This window comes from Anser anser (genome assembly GCF_964211835.1).
Source record: "Anser anser genome assembly, chromosome: 14".
In the NCBI taxonomy this organism is placed as follows: Eukaryota; Metazoa; Chordata; class Aves; order Anseriformes; family Anatidae; genus Anser; species Anser anser.
In genome coordinates this window covers 18,647,822-18,666,068 of record NC_139735.1, presented here as the reverse complement: position 1 = coordinate 18,666,068, position 18,247 = coordinate 18,647,822, and the positions used below count along the sequence as shown (strand labels likewise).

Genomic DNA, 18,247 nt, shown 5'->3' with positions numbered 1-18,247 from the left:
TGACAAGGCTTTTATAAGATAAACATTTTCATTATTCTCATGAGAGCTTTATCTCCCAGTAAACTCTTTCTTTTGTCTCCATGATCACCATCCATTTTTTAGCTTGTTCAGATCACTTTAAGATAATGCTTTCCAAAGAATTTTCTCAGCTATGTCTACACTCATACTGGCACGATAACCACAGTCTCATTAAAATTTGCTGCTGGTTTGATCTTCTCCAATAAAGGAAGTTGTGCTTTTGACAGAGTGAGTGTTTCTCTTCATAATTAGAACACAAATAAAGAAGCACACAACTTCTTGTTTCAAAGTATTTCAAAACTGCTGGGAAAGGGAACATACTTGTTTCACTCTTGAAAATTCCAAATCCTCAATAAAGAAAACTTCTACTGAAAGTTCTAGAAAAATCAGATGAAAATCTATTCCAAAACTATTTAAGCTCATGACATGCTCTAACTCTGCAACAGACAGCAAAGTCCCTTCTACTGCCTTCCCTATGCAAGGGCTGTCTTCAGCATTTTAGAAGGCAGGCTGGTATATTTTTAACTGCTTAGAAATTTTTTGCCTGTCTCTGACTCTTCTCTGCAAATTCCTTGTGAAGAATATTATCATGTCCTTTCCCTGCAGGAAAATCCCAGACTGAAAGTATATGACTCATTCACACACTGCAGTCCACTTGCCCAAGCTATCTGCCTTGCCATCGGAGCCCGATGCTGCCATGCAAGAATTGCTAGACAAGAGTCAGAAGCGAGCTTACAGCAGGCAACTAAGGGAGTCCAAGAGAGCGTTCAAATTGATGCACGTGTGTTTTCCTCTAGCTTCCTCGATACACCAATTACACTAAGTTGGGTGCCCTCTAAACAGTCATTGATTCACTGTAGTTGGACTTACATTGAACTCCCAACTTGCAGCTTACACTTCTATATTTACAGCATTCATTAATTCATTTCAACACCAGCATAACAACAGAGCAAAGCCCTGTGCTGCACATCAGTATAAAAGCTAGCGCAGGGCCTGGAAAATGAACAGTTGTGTACCACAGAATCTACCCATGCTAACATAGTTACTCCCATAAATCATCCTTTTCAACAGGGCAAGCTGGCACAAAGAGGCTTGTGCACTATATTCCTACAGTAGCAATGTATACATAGTGTGCACACTACATTCTTCACAGTACAATGAGCACTTGAGCAGTACTAAACTTGGATAAGTGAACATGCCACAGCTAGACCCTGCTGAAGAGCTGGCGGGGATTCAACAGAACTATCCTGTTTGAGGGGAAGTGTCATGGTCTGTATTATTATTTTGAAGGCGCATACTGAATTGTGTCTGTTGAAATCATCCCTTTTGCTTGTCTTATCTCAAGTGAAAAGGATATACAGAGCACAGTGAACTAGAACATTTCAATTCACAGTGTTTCTGCTTTCTGTTTCCTTTCTTTTTCTTCACAAAGTACTAATTTTTCAATCTAAATAAGTGATGAAGTGGGCTTCCAAGAATGCATATGTAAATCTAAATTTCCTAAAGCCTGCATTTATATAGATGCCTTATTTTGGAGAAGGCAATCACAGATATCCAGGAACATCTGCTGCACTGTACGTTCAACCACATCCCGGTCCAACCTGGCCCCAAAGTAAACTTATTAATCACCCCAATTTCCAGGGGAAAAATAAACAAACAGACAAACGTTTGATTCCACCGATTCACATCCTGGCCTACTCTTAGCAAATGAGACAGACGGATTTTCTTTTTACACTCTAGGAGCCCAATTTGGAACAGGGTGGTAGTGAACAAAAGGCAGTTGTAAATGATGTGATTAATAGAAAATATTTTGTCTAATTTACAACAATGCGAAGTAAAGTAAAGGAAATAAGGTGTGCCGGCTGGCCCAGCACAGCACTGGGCTTTTAATGCACATGAGAAGTTTATTAAAATAAATCATTTAAAAGAAGATAAATGGATGTGTGTGATTTAGCTGGGGGATACTGGTTGCAGAAAGCATGCGGTCATTTTAAAAAGTTTGCTCCTCTTACATATTTTATCACTGAAATTAGGATAGTCCTACTAATAGTTTGGCAAGACCTCTTTTTTCTTTCATTCAAAAAGGAAAAGGACATTATTCCAAATGTCCTTACAGTAAGCCATAGCACATCAAACTCTTTGCAAGGAATAAAGCATTCTAACAGAGAAAAAACAACGAGAAGAACAACAACAAGCACTTAAAGTGTTACATAACATATATAATAATATGTAATACTACTGGAAAGACATTTGCAAAAATGGGTATTAATGGTGTTTATATTCTAAATACAGTTTTAAAGTTGTGAGAATAGTGATGCACACAAATACTTCAAACATGTTAGGAAGATAAAAAATATTTGATGAATGGGGTGAGGTTTCAAATTGGTAGTTTTTGAATACAGACCAGATAGAAGAATATAACCCCAAGAATGACAGTTCCCTTTTCTACTAGTATTTCATATAAACTTTTTTCATGGAGCTAAAGAGACCATATATGAATAAACTCATGCAGATAGATGGTTATGAGTATCAACACAAACCTGAGCTATACTAGCATATAATGAATTCACATAGATTGCCTTTTTGTTGTGTTCACAGAGCACCAATGCTGCTCAAGAATTTGGGTTCACAACTGTTCAAAGACTGTGTTACAGCCAGCCCACCTGTGCGGTATATATGACACTATTGCCCACAAAAATAGGGAAAGGGACTCATTGGCAGAGCATCTCATATTTCTAATCACATTCTTTTCTTAGCCTTTTTTTTTTTTTTTCAGAATCCCAGTCTCTTTTCTTAAACACAAAACATGAGCACAGAGCCCCAGTGTTGGACTTCATCTAGGCATGAAAAGCTCATCTTACTGCCAAAAAAAAAATAAAGGAGTCTCCTAGTTCTGTTCAAATTCTTATTATACATAACTTGATAATTAAATACATTTCCTTAGAAGCTGGTAATGCAAATGTGTTTTATGTATCAACATTTTATGACTGCTTATTTTGCTTTGGCCTCCTTACCTGCTCCTCTGTATTACCATAAGGAAAGAAAACCGACCCAATTGATTTGTTTACAGCATAGCTAAATGACATATGTGCTACATCATTCATTGGCTTTATAGGAAGTAATAAGGTCACAGAAAAAGCTGGAGCAGCCTGATCTCATTTTCCTTTAGGCCTGACTACATTAACACACTTACTGAAGGAGGGGTTAGTAGTGATCCAGTCAATACTTATCAGGACAAAATTAGTAATGATATACAATCCCAGCATTTTTAGAGTAAGGAGCTCCACTTCGAACAGAAGTCCTAGTAATGCTCAGGTTTAACGTCTGAGTGAAATCTGTGGCTGTAACCCTCCAAAACGGCTTAGTATTAAAAAAGAAATCCCAAAACCTGAACCAGAACCAGCTTTGAATGTTCAGTGTTCATATATTGAAATATTCAAGCTCTCGGTATGGTTTTGAAGGATTGATCATGAGAAAATCTGTTGAAAAAGGTCAAAAAACAACAAATTGGAAACTAGTTTTTTTTTTTTCCAAAGTTCTAATGATGCAGAGGCTGCATAATAATCTCCCTGTGAACCATAAACATAATAAAAGCTGAGGCCATTTCTAACATAATCTCTATCAGCAAGATGCCAGCGCTTTTCCAGATTTCCTAACGACTCCCTGCTAATTCCATGCCAAAACTAGCAGTGGATTTCTTCCTTTTAATCTCCCCTAATGCCTTATTCGATTATTGTCACTGCTCTCCGACCGCTGGCCGTCCCCTCAGACCCTAATTCCCCGCTGGACACCCGGCTGAAGCTGAAGGGCGGCGGCAAAACCGACGGGTAGGGGCAGCCCCCGCCGCCCCTCGCCCTCCCATCCCGGGCTACGAGTGCCTGAGGGCCGAGGGGACGGGGCCAAGACAGGCGGGCTCCCCGACGTCCTCACCCGGCAGAGCGGCTGGCCGAGAGGATGAGCGCCGAAACTTGCTCCAGCTGACGGCTCTGACGGCACCCGAGCGTCCCCGCGCAGCCCCGAGGCATGGCTTTGCTCATCGCTTGGCTCTGTATGGCCGTGAGGTGAGCGAGCCCACTCCGCCGGCCCCCAGAGCCTTCCCTCAGCCCCTCCACAGCCCGCAAGGATTGTGGCGAGGTGGGACTGGGCCCCTTCTCCCCGTCTGCTCACCCCTGGGGGCCGCTTCCTCTACGGCCGCGGGCTTGGCGGGAGGGCTGAGGTGAGGGTGCGAGGAGGGACCGGCGGGGCTGAGGTGAGGGGGGCGAGCTGCGACCGGCGGGGCTGAGGTGAGGGGGCGAGGAGCGACCGGCCGGGCTGAGGCAAGGCTGCCGGAATGAGGAGCGGGGGCTGACGGCGGGACTCGCCTCTCCTTGCAGCATGGAGAAGGCTCTGGGGGGCCAGGGCGACGCGGGGGACCTCTACTCGGAAAACATCACTCGGATCCTCGACAAGCTGTTGGACGGCTACGACAACAGGCTCCGGCCGGGATTTGGAGGTACGGGGGGAAGCTCCTGTCACCTAAGGGAAGCTGCAAAGCCCTGGGGTGATGCGGGCAATGGGGGTCCGGAGCGAGAGGGGGCAGTGGGGCGCTGAAAACCCCGGGGTTGGCGACCAGAATCCCCGCGCTGCCAGCCCCCAGCCCGCCGGCCCCCCCACAGGGACGGGCCGGGCCAGCCCCGAGCCCGCTCCTCTCCGTGTCCCACAGGCGCTGTGACAGAAGTCAAAACAGACATCTACGTGACCAGCTTCGGGCCGGTGTCCGACGTGGAGATGGTAAGGGCCCCCGACCACTGTCCCTGCTCTCCTTTTCCCAGGATTCATTACGGTGGCATCTGAGCTGTCCGTCATTAGAGCAGATTACGAGGTTTAATCTTCCTGACAATCTCCGCGGCCCGGCAGAGCGGTTTGGCTGGAGCTGCATATAGCTATTTCCCCAGCAGAGTCAGCCGGTGCAGCCCCATGGCCCCAGGCCCGAGGCTGGGCACAGAGGACACCACCGGCCTCCATCGAGGACACGGACAGAGGGTTAAAGATGTCTCTTTAACCTCATTAAGAATGGTGTAAGCATCTGTGGCCTGACAAGGATTTGCAAGAAGGCTGTGTGGTAGGAGACAACCTACCATGCAGCTGCAGGGAAGTGGTGCCGTTTTTGAGGCAGCAGCTTGTCATGCTGGGGGCCCCCAAATTCAGGTAGGTGCAGGCTTGGGTGAGCTCCATCAATTACAGCAGCTGCAGCCCTCAGGGAAAGGTTAAGCCATCACTGTTCTCATCCTGGAAATGGACTTTTATCGCTATTTTCGCCTTTTTACCCTTCCTCCAATACCTGCTCACCTGAGACTATATTCCTGCATGCTGGCAAGGAACAGTGCGCCCCAAGATACACCAAAAAGTTTTTCTACCTCTCTTCATCAGTCAGTCTACAAGAAGGCATCGAGAAAGTATGCTTTCTTGCACGTCTGCCTCCTGACAAGGTTTAGCTCCCATTTCCTAAGCAACTTCTGTAGAGAATTCCCTTTTGAAGGCTTACAACAATATTAAGAATCCTTAAGAAAAATAACTCATATTAACTTGACAACATAATCTTACTGTGATGAATGTTTTTCACATCAGTCCTTTCTTTACAAATATGCAAAGTAAGCTGCAGAAGAGGCACTGAGTACATCTTTTTGTTCCTGGCAGCTAAATATTAATAGTTTGGTTTTGCACTTTGAAAGGATGTTAAAGTAGACATTTGAATTTTCATTGGACCTCAGTCACTTTGAATTAAATTATTTTCTCTGATAGGACAATGAGTCTTTTTTCCTTACATCAAAGTTACCTGTTTACTTGATAATTTGCAATTTAATTAATAAGAAAATATGATAGATTTCTCATAGACTTTTTTTTTTTTTTAACTATTTAATAGTAATACGATTAGCTGTTTAAGCAGTAAATTAAAATACATTAACATATGTGTTAGGGTCTTTCATGGAGTTACTTTAAATACAGCAGCTCGGGACTGCAGACCCTCATGCATAATTCACCTATTCATTTTCCATAGGAATACACAATGGATGTCTTCTTTCGTCAGACGTGGACTGATGAGAGGTTGAAGTTTGGTGGGCCAACTGAAATCTTAAGATTGAACAATCTAATGGTCAGTAAAATCTGGACACCAGACACATTTTTTAGAAATGGAAAAAAATCAATTGCTCATAATATGACAACTCCTAACAAACTTTTCAGAATTATGCAGAATGGAACTATTCTTTACACAATGAGGTGAGAGCCTATTCTCCTGATTTTGATTGACCTTTGTCATTCATTCAGTGTTGCTGCATACCATTTATTTTTTACTGTCATCTACTTTAATGTTTTCTAGACTAACCATTAATGCTGATTGTCCTATGCGGTTGGTGAACTTCCCAATGGATGGACATGCTTGTCCGCTGAAGTTTGGAAGCTGTAAGTTCTTCTATATTTTTCAGTTTTATATAGTAATACATTTAATCTCCATGTATATGAGATCAGAAGCGAGATCCTAGGACACATTGCTGAAACATTTTATTTATTTTTATTTTTTAGACTAGAATCTTACTTTTTCCTCTGAGGCTCAGACCATTCTTAGTCACGTGGATTAGTTCACTGAAGGGTGGCTGTTAAAGGGTATTCTGTTGTATATTCTAACAGATCTAGTAGTCAAATTTGGCCCTTTAAGGAGTCATAAAAGCTGTGGTACATTCCTTAAAGTCTAGTTTTACAAAATGAAGATATTTAGACAATCTGTGGTAATCAATGTATGTGTTTTATAAAAAATCAAGAAGCAAAAGCTAGCACCTATCAATTCCGACCACAACCATTCCCTTATTACTCCTATTTTTTTTTTTTTAGTTATTTATTTTTTGCATTTCATCATTAATGTGATTAGAGACTTACTGGAGCAGGATGCAAGTTTCTTTGGAATTTTAGACCCAAAACGGATCATGCTACTTGTTTTTTCAATTGCTTATAAATCATGTAATTTATATGAGTAATTTTTCCCTAACTCAGATGCTTATCCAAAAAGTGAAATAATTTATACATGGAAAAAAGGACCCCTGCACTCAGTAGAAGTACCACAGGAGTCTTCCAGTCTCCTCCAGTATGACCTCATAGGACAAACCGTATCTAGTGAAACCATTAAATCTAACACAGGTAAGATGTAGCCATGTGGGAACTACTGACATTGTAAAACATCTTGAAAACAAATTACAGATTTCTTTTTTTCCCTATGTAACTGCATTAGTGTTACTGCCTTTTGTCATTTTTAAAACTAAAATCCTTGTAAAAAAATTATCTCTAGTCTCCTAAAAGACTCCCGTTCAATACACTTCCTTTAAGAATCCCCCTGCCTCCCTATCCCAGTAAAAACAATACATAAAAATTAATATTCCTTTTCTCTGTTTCCAATAGGTCACTTCACCTTTTGTTAGTTTATTTTTTGTTATACACTAGGAGGCTTATTAGTGCTTTCCTAAGAGCATAGTATGTTGGGTTTAAGCCAATAATACAGTGCCAAAATAATGCTAAAGTACTTGTCTTCTAACAGGTGAATATGTAATCATGACAGTTTATTTCCACTTGCAAAGGAAGATGGGCTACTTCATGATACAGATATATACTCCTTGCATTATGACAGTCATTCTTTCTCAGGTGTCTTTCTGGATTAACAAGGAGTCTGTTCCAGCCAGAACAGTTTTTGGTATGCTGCATTAAGGTCTTTGACCAGTTCTGCATCACACATACCATTCGTTCATCATTTTCATTGCTTGTTTGTTTTAGGTGAATATTCACTTCAGCTGCTCTATTTCCATCTCCAAAGGAAAATAGGCTACTATCTCATTCAGACATACATTCCATGCATCATGACTGTAGTCCTGTCTCAAGTTGTGTTTTGGATCAACAAAGAATCTGTTCCAGCAAGAACCGTGGCTGGTATTCATGTTTTGTTCTTTTATCATTCACTTCATTCACTGTATTGAATACACTGTATTGAACAGCTAGAGTAAACCAGTGGGGATTACCTTCTAAGTTGGGAAAGACAGACAGTAGGTTTCAGTAAACAAAAGCAAATACTAAAAATTAAACCAATTTATTCTGTTGTGAAACCAACCTGTGTTAAAGCATTTTCTAGAAAACAAAAAAAAAATCACATGGGTTGGAACTCAGCTGGGTACCTAACTCTTCTAGCACTCATTCTGGAGTGTTCTCTTTCTATTCCCTACAAAGGTTTCTAAACAACCAGCAAGGATTTTAGATGAATGAAGTTAGGTGAGATGCATCATGTCCCTAGCACAAGTTACAGTAGTAATGCAGAATGCATGTCCGTATTGCATGGGCCCTTTTTTCTTTCTAGTGGTTTGAATTAATGCTCCCCCAAATGGGAGCTTCATCTCCTTAACTGTGTGCTCTGCTATTATCAAATCTGACTCCCACTCTACTCTGCCACCCCACCCCCTTCAATATCAATAATCTCTGAAACCACACTTATTGTCAAGGGGTAGACTTAAACTGACTGAATTGTTGTTTCTAGGGAAAAAATAATCATAAAAACACCAAGCAAAAATAATAAAGCTTATCAGAAACTTCTCATGAATCCACTACCCATACATACATATTTTGCAACCCTATCTTACTATTTTCTCTTAAATCAATATTTTTGCACAACAAATTCCCTTTGCCAGACTTGTCTTCAACAGCATATAGGCAGGTATAAATTGCCTAAGCATGAATGATGCAAGTCATATAATTCAAAATAAGCCTATAGTTGTAGTTAGCAAGGTACAGAATTTGTAGGCTTTGATTTCAAGCATGGAATGGTATTCAAAAAAGCATTGCAAACTTTTAGGAATGTTAAGTGAGCACAGCTTCCTCAGGTGTCTCTGAAGGAATATGAACATACTTTTTTTTTCTTGAAATACCCATCAGGAGTTGGGATGCAGCTAGGTATCATTAGGCACTTGTATGTAATGATTTCCAGCTATTCGGATTTAAGTGCTTAAAATACCAGGCAATAATTTCTCAAAGATGTTTATTGCAATTGAGGCATAAAATATGCATAGGAAGTTTGTATACCATACATTCTGGTTTGTTTGGCATGCAATGCCAAATGTATCTGATCAATACTACCTGATTCAACTTTATATTGCATCTCTGGATTCTACACTCACATCCTTTACATGTGAGTAAAACGTACTTGCTACCTAGCGGGCAGCAGAAGTCAATTCTATACACTTGAAGTAATGTGCATATAAGTCTGAAGATGATTCAGTAACAATTACATAAAGATCCCAAACCCTGAAATAATGACTTAGTCATATTGAAGAGTAAATATAGAATAAGGAATAGAAAATATTTGAAGAAAATAGTAAAATAGACACCTTTCTCAGTATTTTGGAAAATTAGTCATGTTGGCATTTTAAAAGAATATTTCAATCCATTGTTATTTCACCCAGGAACAATATGAATTTATAATCCTTTCTAATTCAAAATCCCATGGATTCTAAATACCATCATCTAAGGAAAAAAGGGGTGTTTTCTTGACTGTTAGGCACCAGTAAAAAAGAAAAGGTTTAAAATGGAGAAGTAAGCATCTTTTCTGCTTCATATTGCAAATAGTTGAATTATAAAGCTGTTTCAGTTTCGCTCCTATGTTTTAAGCCTTTAAGTGTGAGAATAATATAGCTTTATATTTTTATAAAGCACGGCATTCTCAAAAGTTTGAGAGAAGAGAAATTGATGGTAGAAAAGTAGCAGTGTGCACAAACCAAATTTTCAGAAGAAATTCACCTAACTCTGTGTACCTGCAAAGTGGAAGCCAGTTATCTTTTGCAGGTAACATTACAATAAAATAAATTAATGTTAATAAAGATCTGCTCTTTACAGACCTACAGGCGAAATACAGGAGACAGAAATACTCGAAGAGACAAGACACTCTTGTGCTCTTTGTAACTATGCCATTGGAAAGAACAGCAGATTGGCAATAAGAAATTCCTTATCTTACATGGAGCTTCTGTATGTAGACGTGTACATATGTATGCTTATACATTTAAAAAAATTTTTTTAAAGCATTTCATTATCAGAAGTTACTTGGAATAAGAAACACGGTTATTTAAAGCCAAGTTTTAAGTGTGCCCTATTAAGCATCAAATGCTTTGAACCCATATAACAATGGCTACTATTTCACATTTTTGTGTGCCTTTATCTAATCTTTTTTAGTCCTGGCAAAGAGTTATCTGCTGTTTTGCAGAGAGAGACAGCTGGCTTCTACCGTTCTTGCAGATTACTCTGGAAATTTTAACTTAATATCTAGTCATTAAACTTTATTTATGAAGTGTCAGAGATGGATTTTGTATTAAAAAAAAAAAGATAACATATTTCAGTATTTGCATTATGTAACAAATTTTTCAAAAATTACCAAGAAGTCTTCAAAGGGGAAAGACAATCATCAGTTACACACTTTACCAACTGTAATTTGGCATTCTGTTTGATAAAGTAGTTTTCCACAGAGCATTTCATCAATATTCACTCCACATTGAGAGTGTTCTTATCTATATCTGTAATAGAATAGGAGTCCTATTCCTAAGTTTAAATTCCTTCTGCAGTAAGTTTTTATACAGACACAGAATGCATTTTTCTTTATTACTAAGTAGCACATGGGCAGATTCTAATCTAATCACATATCATATTGAAAAGTTCATTCTGGACATTTGAAATTGAAATTTATATCAGTATTCTTGTACTTATATTATTAAATGTGTCTGACAGATTTGGGAGAAGTAGAGATCCTACATATTTTTATACTATCTTCTATTTGCATTTCATTAAAACATGTTAAGTAATGACATTGGGACTTATTTAGCCTCAGACAGCTGGCAAGCTACATCATGTGAGAGAGCTGCAAAAAAATCCTGAAAATAATCAAGTCACCCTGTCTTGATGCTGCAGTATGCAATGACACTGCATCCTTTCTACTGAGCATCATTCATAGCATATTGATTCATCATCACAACATGACATTATAACATCCTTTATTTTCCCCACCTACCCTTTTCCAACTGCAGAAAAGAGCAGAAGAGGGTATTCTCCAGCTTACTCTCTTTAAATACCTGCAATTTTCAGATTCCTGCAGGCATAATTATAAGCAAACATGAGTCACAGAGCCTTATATGTTAATGGATAAGTTTGCTCTTGTACTTTTTGCTTGTATCAGGCAGCAGTGGGATGTGCATTTCCCACATTATGAATGATTTACATTCCAAAAGAGAAATCATAAGGTTACAATAGACCTTGAGAATATTTTGCGGCCCATAGGCTATGTGACCAGATATTTTTGTGTGTGAAAACACAAAAGGAGCTCTAGAGAAGCACCTTTTCCATCCTTCCATATTTGTTACTATGGGAGCTTTCAAATCAATATACTGTCAGTGAATCTTTAAAAATGTATTCAGAGATTAAAGATCACTGTATAGACGACCAAACTCTTATTACTAGAAATATTTGGATCATAGCCTACCACCGATTTTAATGCAAAATTCTGATGAATCCAGTGAGGGTTGTGGAAGCCATGACCCGTCTTGTCCAACAATAGGAGAAATAGAGGATCATAACACTTAGGAAATCATGGTAAATTAATGTAGATTTTTTGCCAAGCATTCCACTTAGCAACCTCTTAAATAAAGTGTCTTTCAGAGTCTGATCTTGATTTTCGTTATACCCGTGTCTTGCCACAATTCTAAGAAGCTGCACCCTGTAGCATGAGGTTATCTTAACTTTCAATCTGCTTAGTCTATTAAGGAAGTTTATTCAGAGCTTTTAGATACTCAAGCCACTATACGTGAATTACTTGTGATTACAAAATACTTAGAATTCCTGTTAGTTAGTTGACAGCTAAAACCTCTTTGGTTTTATATTTTATGTATTTTGTATTTATACAAATACACACATGCATATATATATATATACACACACACAAACATATATATATATATGTAGAGGCATTTACATCTACATCTAGAATTTAGCAAAATTCTAATGCCCCCTTTTTCTTTCTCTTGTTTTCAAGGAATTACTACAGTTCTAACAATGACCACTTTAAGCATCAGTGCACGCCATTCTTTGCCCAAGGTGTCCTATGCTACTGCCATGGATTGGTTCATAGCTGTGTGCTTTGCATTCGTCTTCTCTGCACTTATTGAGTTTGCAGCTGTCAACTACTTTACCAATCTTCAGACTCAGAGAGCAATGAGGAAGGCAGCAAGGGCAGCAGCACTGGCAGCAGCACTATCAGCAGCAACTGTACCGGCAGAGGACGAGATTGTCTCGGTAATTGCTTGCTTTTCTGATAATAAGTATCATATAGGAAGAGGCAGCTGAAGTAGTGAATGCGAAACAATATTAAAGTGATCTTAACCTGAAACAGATGTATGCATTTGGATCATATCTATTTATCAAGAGATTGTTCTTATTGCAGAAAATGAAAGACTTCGTTTATTCATCCTGTTTATTTTGATTTGTTACATGAGTTACTACAGAGATGTTTATTTGGTAAGATATTTAAGGAAAGACATTAGACTGTTACCCATAATACTTTCCTTGTGCAACGCTGTATGCTGGAGGCATTGTGGTTAGGCAGCTGTGTTGTTCTCTGAGTGAGTCTGTAGAATTTGTAAGACCGTGTACAGTGCAATGAACATGTGCATTGGCCAGATGATTATGGGATCACTGTAGTATACTGGCACATACCATAAGTGGGTCATCTGGAACAAGAGGAATTAGCCTTTACATAAACTTGGCATCTGTTACTTTCATAAAATGTGTTGGTGGAAGCTTGGGGAAAATAAAAAGCATAAATGTAAAGATTTATGTAGGGATAGATTTCACTACATGTGACAAACAAGAAGGCTTTCTAATACCAAAAACCTTATGTTGGAATTGCTTGTAAATATTATTCCTTACATCTTGGGCTAAGTAATTAATGCTGTTTCACAACATATGTTAATATATTTATCAGCATTGCCCTCATGTTTTCAGGATCAGTTTTACTATCACCACATTTCCCATTTTGAGAGGAGTAACAGCATTTGAATGACCTGCAAAACCATTGAGTCTGTAGTTGAATAGGGAAGTCAGCTTAAAAGCTACTGAACAACAGGGCAACACCTTACCCATCATATGGTCATTTTTTTCATTTTTGTTTGTAAATAACAGCTAAACTTGTAACATTTTGATACATGCCAACTGCTATATTTATAATTTATAATTTACATATAATACCGCATCCAAAGCAAATACAAAGATTCTTGCTACTGGTCCTTATTGGAACTCATCAGCTAATCTTTCTCAATTTGACTGGGAAGCATTGGGCTTGTAAACCATATTGCATTTTACTTTTTTTTTAAATTTATATTGAAAAAAGTATTCAAAAACACTGTAAGACATAATAAGAAAGCAAATACATGCATTTTATTTCACTAAACATATTAATGATAGAAGAATCAAATCTTTATACATTTTAACTCAAGACCACAGATTATTATTTTTTTAAATCCCAGTTATATAAAGAAAACACAAAAGAGAGATCCAAAAAAGTTTTATGATTATATTTAGACCTTACAAAAAACAATGAGAGAAAGAGAATATGTATTTGCTGGTATTTAGAACATGCTTTCCCTCCCCCCAAATATCATATTTGAGAAATACTCTGGACTGAGTGAGCAGAATTCTGTAACAGCATAATAATGCAAAATGAGAAGAATAACGTTAAGACTGAAGGAAGTTTAAAATGTACTAAAGCTGCAGTTTTACTCTGTTTGACTTTTTTTGAGGACAAGCTATCAGAAAAGTGACTAAAGAGATCACTTAGCCTTTTGTAGCATGAGGAAAATACTGCTGGAACAATCTTTGCTCTACGCACTTTCTTATTCAAGTTTGAGTTAATCACAGTGAGGTTTCCAAGAAGGGGAAAAAAAAAGTCATATATTGATGTCCGTGATGAGCGATATGAAAACTTGGTTTGGGCTAATCTGCACATGCTACTGCTGGTGAATTCAGATCAGACACTAGAAATCCTTCCCCAAATCCCCAGAATCTCTATAGGACAACTATTTCAAAATACATATGGCCCTCTACATATGCCCAGATATACCAGAATACTCCTGATGACTGTAGCTGCTTCACTACTTGTGAGTGAGATTTGGGTGTTCTCTATATCATTGAAGACCAAGCTAATCAGAAATTTAAAAATTGCTATTGAACCAGATAATAAAAGGAAAAAAACAAAACAAACAAGAAAAACACACAACATTAAGACCTCAAGTTTCCTTATCAAGGGCCTCATCCACAAACAAGCACAGAACCAAACTCAAGACACAGTTTAGTTTTTCCAAGCAAAAATCAAGTATTAAAAACATCTGGTAAGCACGCTGTAACCATTTCCTCAATATATATATATATATAATATACAACTAGTTAATTACGTAGAAATTTAGGAAAGAAGTAAAGACACATCAAAGTCCTAAGCTAAACTCAGTCTCTAAAGCAGTCTATAGCATCCACAAAATGCTATAATCCTACTCTTCCTCAGAGCTCATGTTATCTAAAATAGTAATTTTCAAGCCTGTAAGTCCACCACGTTTTCCTCAATGGAACAGTTCTCTCTGAGAACCCCCCACTTCAGTAAAAGAAAAATCAGTGAGATCACAAAAATGGTGGGTACCTACCACTGAAGGAAAGAAGATGCAGTCAAAATGGCTTCTGGAGGAATGTAGTTAGCTAACCCTACTGGATCTCAAAGGTCCTATTCCACAAAGGCATCCTGGGAAAAAGGACTAATTATGCGGTAACAAGCTTCAAAAGGCTTTTTTGTTTGTTTGTTTCCTTTTCACAGAATCACAGAATCACAGAATCGTCTAGGTTGGAAGGGACCTCCAAGATCATCTAGTCCAACCTCTGCCCTAACACTAACAAGTCCTCCACTAAACCATATCACTAAGGGCTACATCTAAACGTCCTTTAAAGACCTCCAGGGATGGCGACTCAGCCACCTCCCTGGGCAGCCCATTCCAATGCCTAACAACCCTTTCAGTAAAGAAGTTCTTCCTAACATCCAACCTAAACCTCCCCTGGCGCAACTTTAGCCCATTCCCCCTCGTCCTGTCACCAGGCACGTGGGAGAATAGACCAACCCCCACCTCTCTACAGCCTCCTTTAAGGTGCCTATAGAGAGCGATGAGGTCTCCCCTGAGCCTCCTCTTCTCCAGGCTAAACAACCCCAGCTCCCTCAGCCGCTCCTCGTAAGACTTGTTCTCCAGACCCCTCACCAGCTTTGTTGCCCTTCTCTGGACTCTCTTGAGCACCTCCATGTCCTTCTTGTAGCGAGGGGCCCAAAACTGAACACAGTACTCAAGGTGCGGCCTCACCAGAGCAGAGTACAGGGGGACAATCACCTCCTTAGACCTGCTGGCCACACTGCGCCTTATGCAAGCCAGGATGCTGTTGGCCTTCTTGGCCACCTGAGCACACTGCTGGCTCATATTCAGCCAACTATCAACCAGTACTCCCAGGTCCTTCTCGGCCAGGCAGCTTTCCAGCCACTCATCTCCCAGCCTGTAGTGCTGCTTGGGGTTGTTACGCCCCAGATGCAGGACCTGGCACTTGGCCTTGTTGAACTTCATGCAGTTGACCTCAGCCCATCGGTCCAGCCTATCCAGATCCTCCTGCAGAGCCTTCCTTCCCTCGAGCATTTTCTTTCCTTCTTTTTATTTTTTTCTTGTGGCAGAAGCATGGGGGGAAAGAACTTCATGTTGTCATATAGATGGATATATGATGCAGTCAGTGATATAATTTCAGCTGAAACAAATTTGAACTACATCATTTGAGTGCTAACAATGTAGTTAGTACAGGCTGCTTGCATGAGTATATGACTATTGTCTCAGGATTACCATCTTCTACTGAACTCTGTGCTTCTATAGTTACATTACTGGTCTTAGAGAAGTTTGTTTAAGTATGGCACACAACATAATTTTCAGGTTTTTTTCTTACTGTAGGTTTAGGAGCTGTTTCTGAGGTCCTTATTGTTCCCTTCCGACTACTCCCCCAAATGTTCACCTCTAAATTCTTTTACCACTTTTCCTTCTACAAGGTCTAATTCTTATTCTTTACTCTTTAGATAATTTGTCTTACCTCTCCTGCTCCTCTTTTTGTCTCTTATCTTTCTCTCTTCTTCTAATTCACTAGAAAAAAAAATCTATTAGAATCTGTCATATATATTTAAAATGATTTTAACTAATTGTCTGTTCCATGTGATATACATGTATGTGTTAAAATATTTTAATTCTCTCCTGCCCTGGACTTTGGTTCTTTATTTTTTCTAATCTGTGGTGTACTTATTTATTTGCCCTGTTAGATAGGGTAGTAAAGTTTTTCATCCCCTTGTAATGCTAGTATTTTTATTTGCCTGTAATTTTTAAAGGTGTGGAAGTTGTCAGAATTTTAGTTACATGGAGGGGTAGATACAGGATGAAGAATAATGAACAATGTGTGAAAATGTTTACTGTCTTCTGTGTTTATAGAAGTCGGTATTTTTAAACTGAGAAATTTTCAGAGAATTTAAAGATTTAATTAGCTTTGGGGAGTCCAAATGTAAACATAAAAGTGAAAAAGTGAGATGTTCTTACTGCAAAACTGTCATAGCTGTACAACTGCCTATGCAGCTCTTTAACCCATAGCAGCAGTAGAATTAACAAATAGACTGTATATTTTTTACATTGTATTATCTTAAATTGTCTGATGAATTTTGCCTGAAAGAACATTGTTGTGAGAATATCCTTACCCTGTCTGAACTAGTACTTTTTGTATGACAGGAGACCCATTCTGCTGCGTTAGGTAAGACAAGCCCCAGGAGATAGCTTCAATACAAATGAAAATAAGGAGCTATAAAAGTCAGATAGAAGCTTTTGCTGCTTTCACTGAGGACCTGAACTCAGGAAGACAAAAGTATTTATGGAATATGTTCTCCTCTCCTCTCCTCTCCTCTCCATTCTAAATTAACTATGTTTCCTGCAAAATAGTATTTCAAAATACTTTTAAAAAGACTCCTTCCCAATTGAGTCTAGTTAACTTTGTTCAAAATCGTGCTTTATTCAAATGAACAACACTTTTTCTCTCAGGTTTTTATTATATCCCCCCCAAAACAGTACATTCGGAAAAGAAAGATGCCATAAGACCACATTCTTCTCTATTATATTAATGAAAGTACGAGAAACTCTGTTGAAGTTACTGGAATACGCTAGTTTCAGTAAGAGATGCAATGGTCTAAGTATGTGCTCGGTCTACTGATGACAGCCCAGCATGCCTGTTTTGGTTCCAGGCAAGCTACTCTATTTACCTCAGTTAACTGAGGGCAGAATTTGGCTTGCTGTCTCTGTCAGCTGTAGGCAATCCCTGTGTGAAATACAAAACTATGGGTGTTCCACTCCAAAACACGATGGCAACAAGCTGGGCAGTCATCTGGACCCTGACAGAAGCCTGTTTTTATTCATATGGTGACCAAGCTTGTTATAGCATGTCAGAAACAAACATTTTGTGTATGTTTGTATATGTATATATATATGTAAATATATAGTGCATTGTGGCAGTTAGCTTTTTAATCTCTTTCAAATATATTGTTCTTATATCAATCATATTGTTTCATCATTATGGCTTTCTTTACCCCATTTCTGGAAGTTGTGGGGGAAGAGGCATTGGTGATACTGTTTGGAGTGCATCATTTTAAATAATGCTTTGCAAGATGGTCAGGGAGTACCCAGCAGAGGACAGGGAGTACACACTATGAAAGAAAAGAAACCCTTTACATGTGGGAGACTACATGTAACAGACAAAAGATCATTATAGTGTGGTTGGTTGATTACATTTGTTTTCTAAAAGACCTGTTATTTTAACAGAAAACAACACAGAACAGTGAAGTACTGCTGGGGGAGCTTCCCTGTCCCACAAAGTGCTCAGTACCTGTATTCAAAATAACATGGCTTGAGCAGAAGAGGATTCTCATTCTCTTTAACAACTCTGCCCAACTGCAGAGCAGCCATATGTCACTTCTGAATAGTGGATTTAGTTTTCTATAATTACGTCAGAATATATTGAGGATGTTTAATGAGTATCATAGTATAGCTGAAAGGAGAGCACTTCTATTTGGATTATCAACAACCCTTTATGA

The 18,247-nt window shown here is 38.9% G+C and overlaps 1 protein-coding gene across 3 annotated transcripts in view; it reads left to right on the top strand.

The window, feature by feature from the left end:
* The first annotated feature begins 2,544 nt into the window (after nt 1-2,544).
* Nucleotides 2,545-18,247, top strand: part of GABRA6 (gamma-aminobutyric acid type A receptor subunit alpha6) — a 33,084-nt gene continuing 17,381 nt past the window's right edge. Inside the window, exons 1-8 of one of the 3 annotated variants that reach the window (XM_083798059.1) lie at nt 2,545-4,079; nt 4,392-4,510; nt 4,721-4,788; nt 6,056-6,276; nt 6,377-6,459; nt 7,045-7,188; nt 7,583-7,735; nt 12,098-12,357. In XM_083798059.1, the coding sequence (XP_083654185.1) occupies nt 4,042-4,079; nt 4,392-4,510; nt 4,721-4,788; nt 6,056-6,276; nt 6,377-6,459; nt 7,045-7,188; nt 7,583-7,735; nt 12,098-12,357 (1,086 nt within the window). In that variant the 5' untranslated portion in view covers nt 2,545-4,041. Of the gene's footprint in view, nt 4,153-4,391; nt 4,511-4,720; nt 4,789-6,055; nt 6,277-6,376; nt 6,460-7,044; nt 7,189-7,582; nt 7,736-7,815; nt 7,969-12,097; nt 12,358-18,247 lie in introns of all 3 variants that reach the window. The other 2 variants (XM_083798058.1, XM_083798060.1) reach the window with 2 other exon arrangements.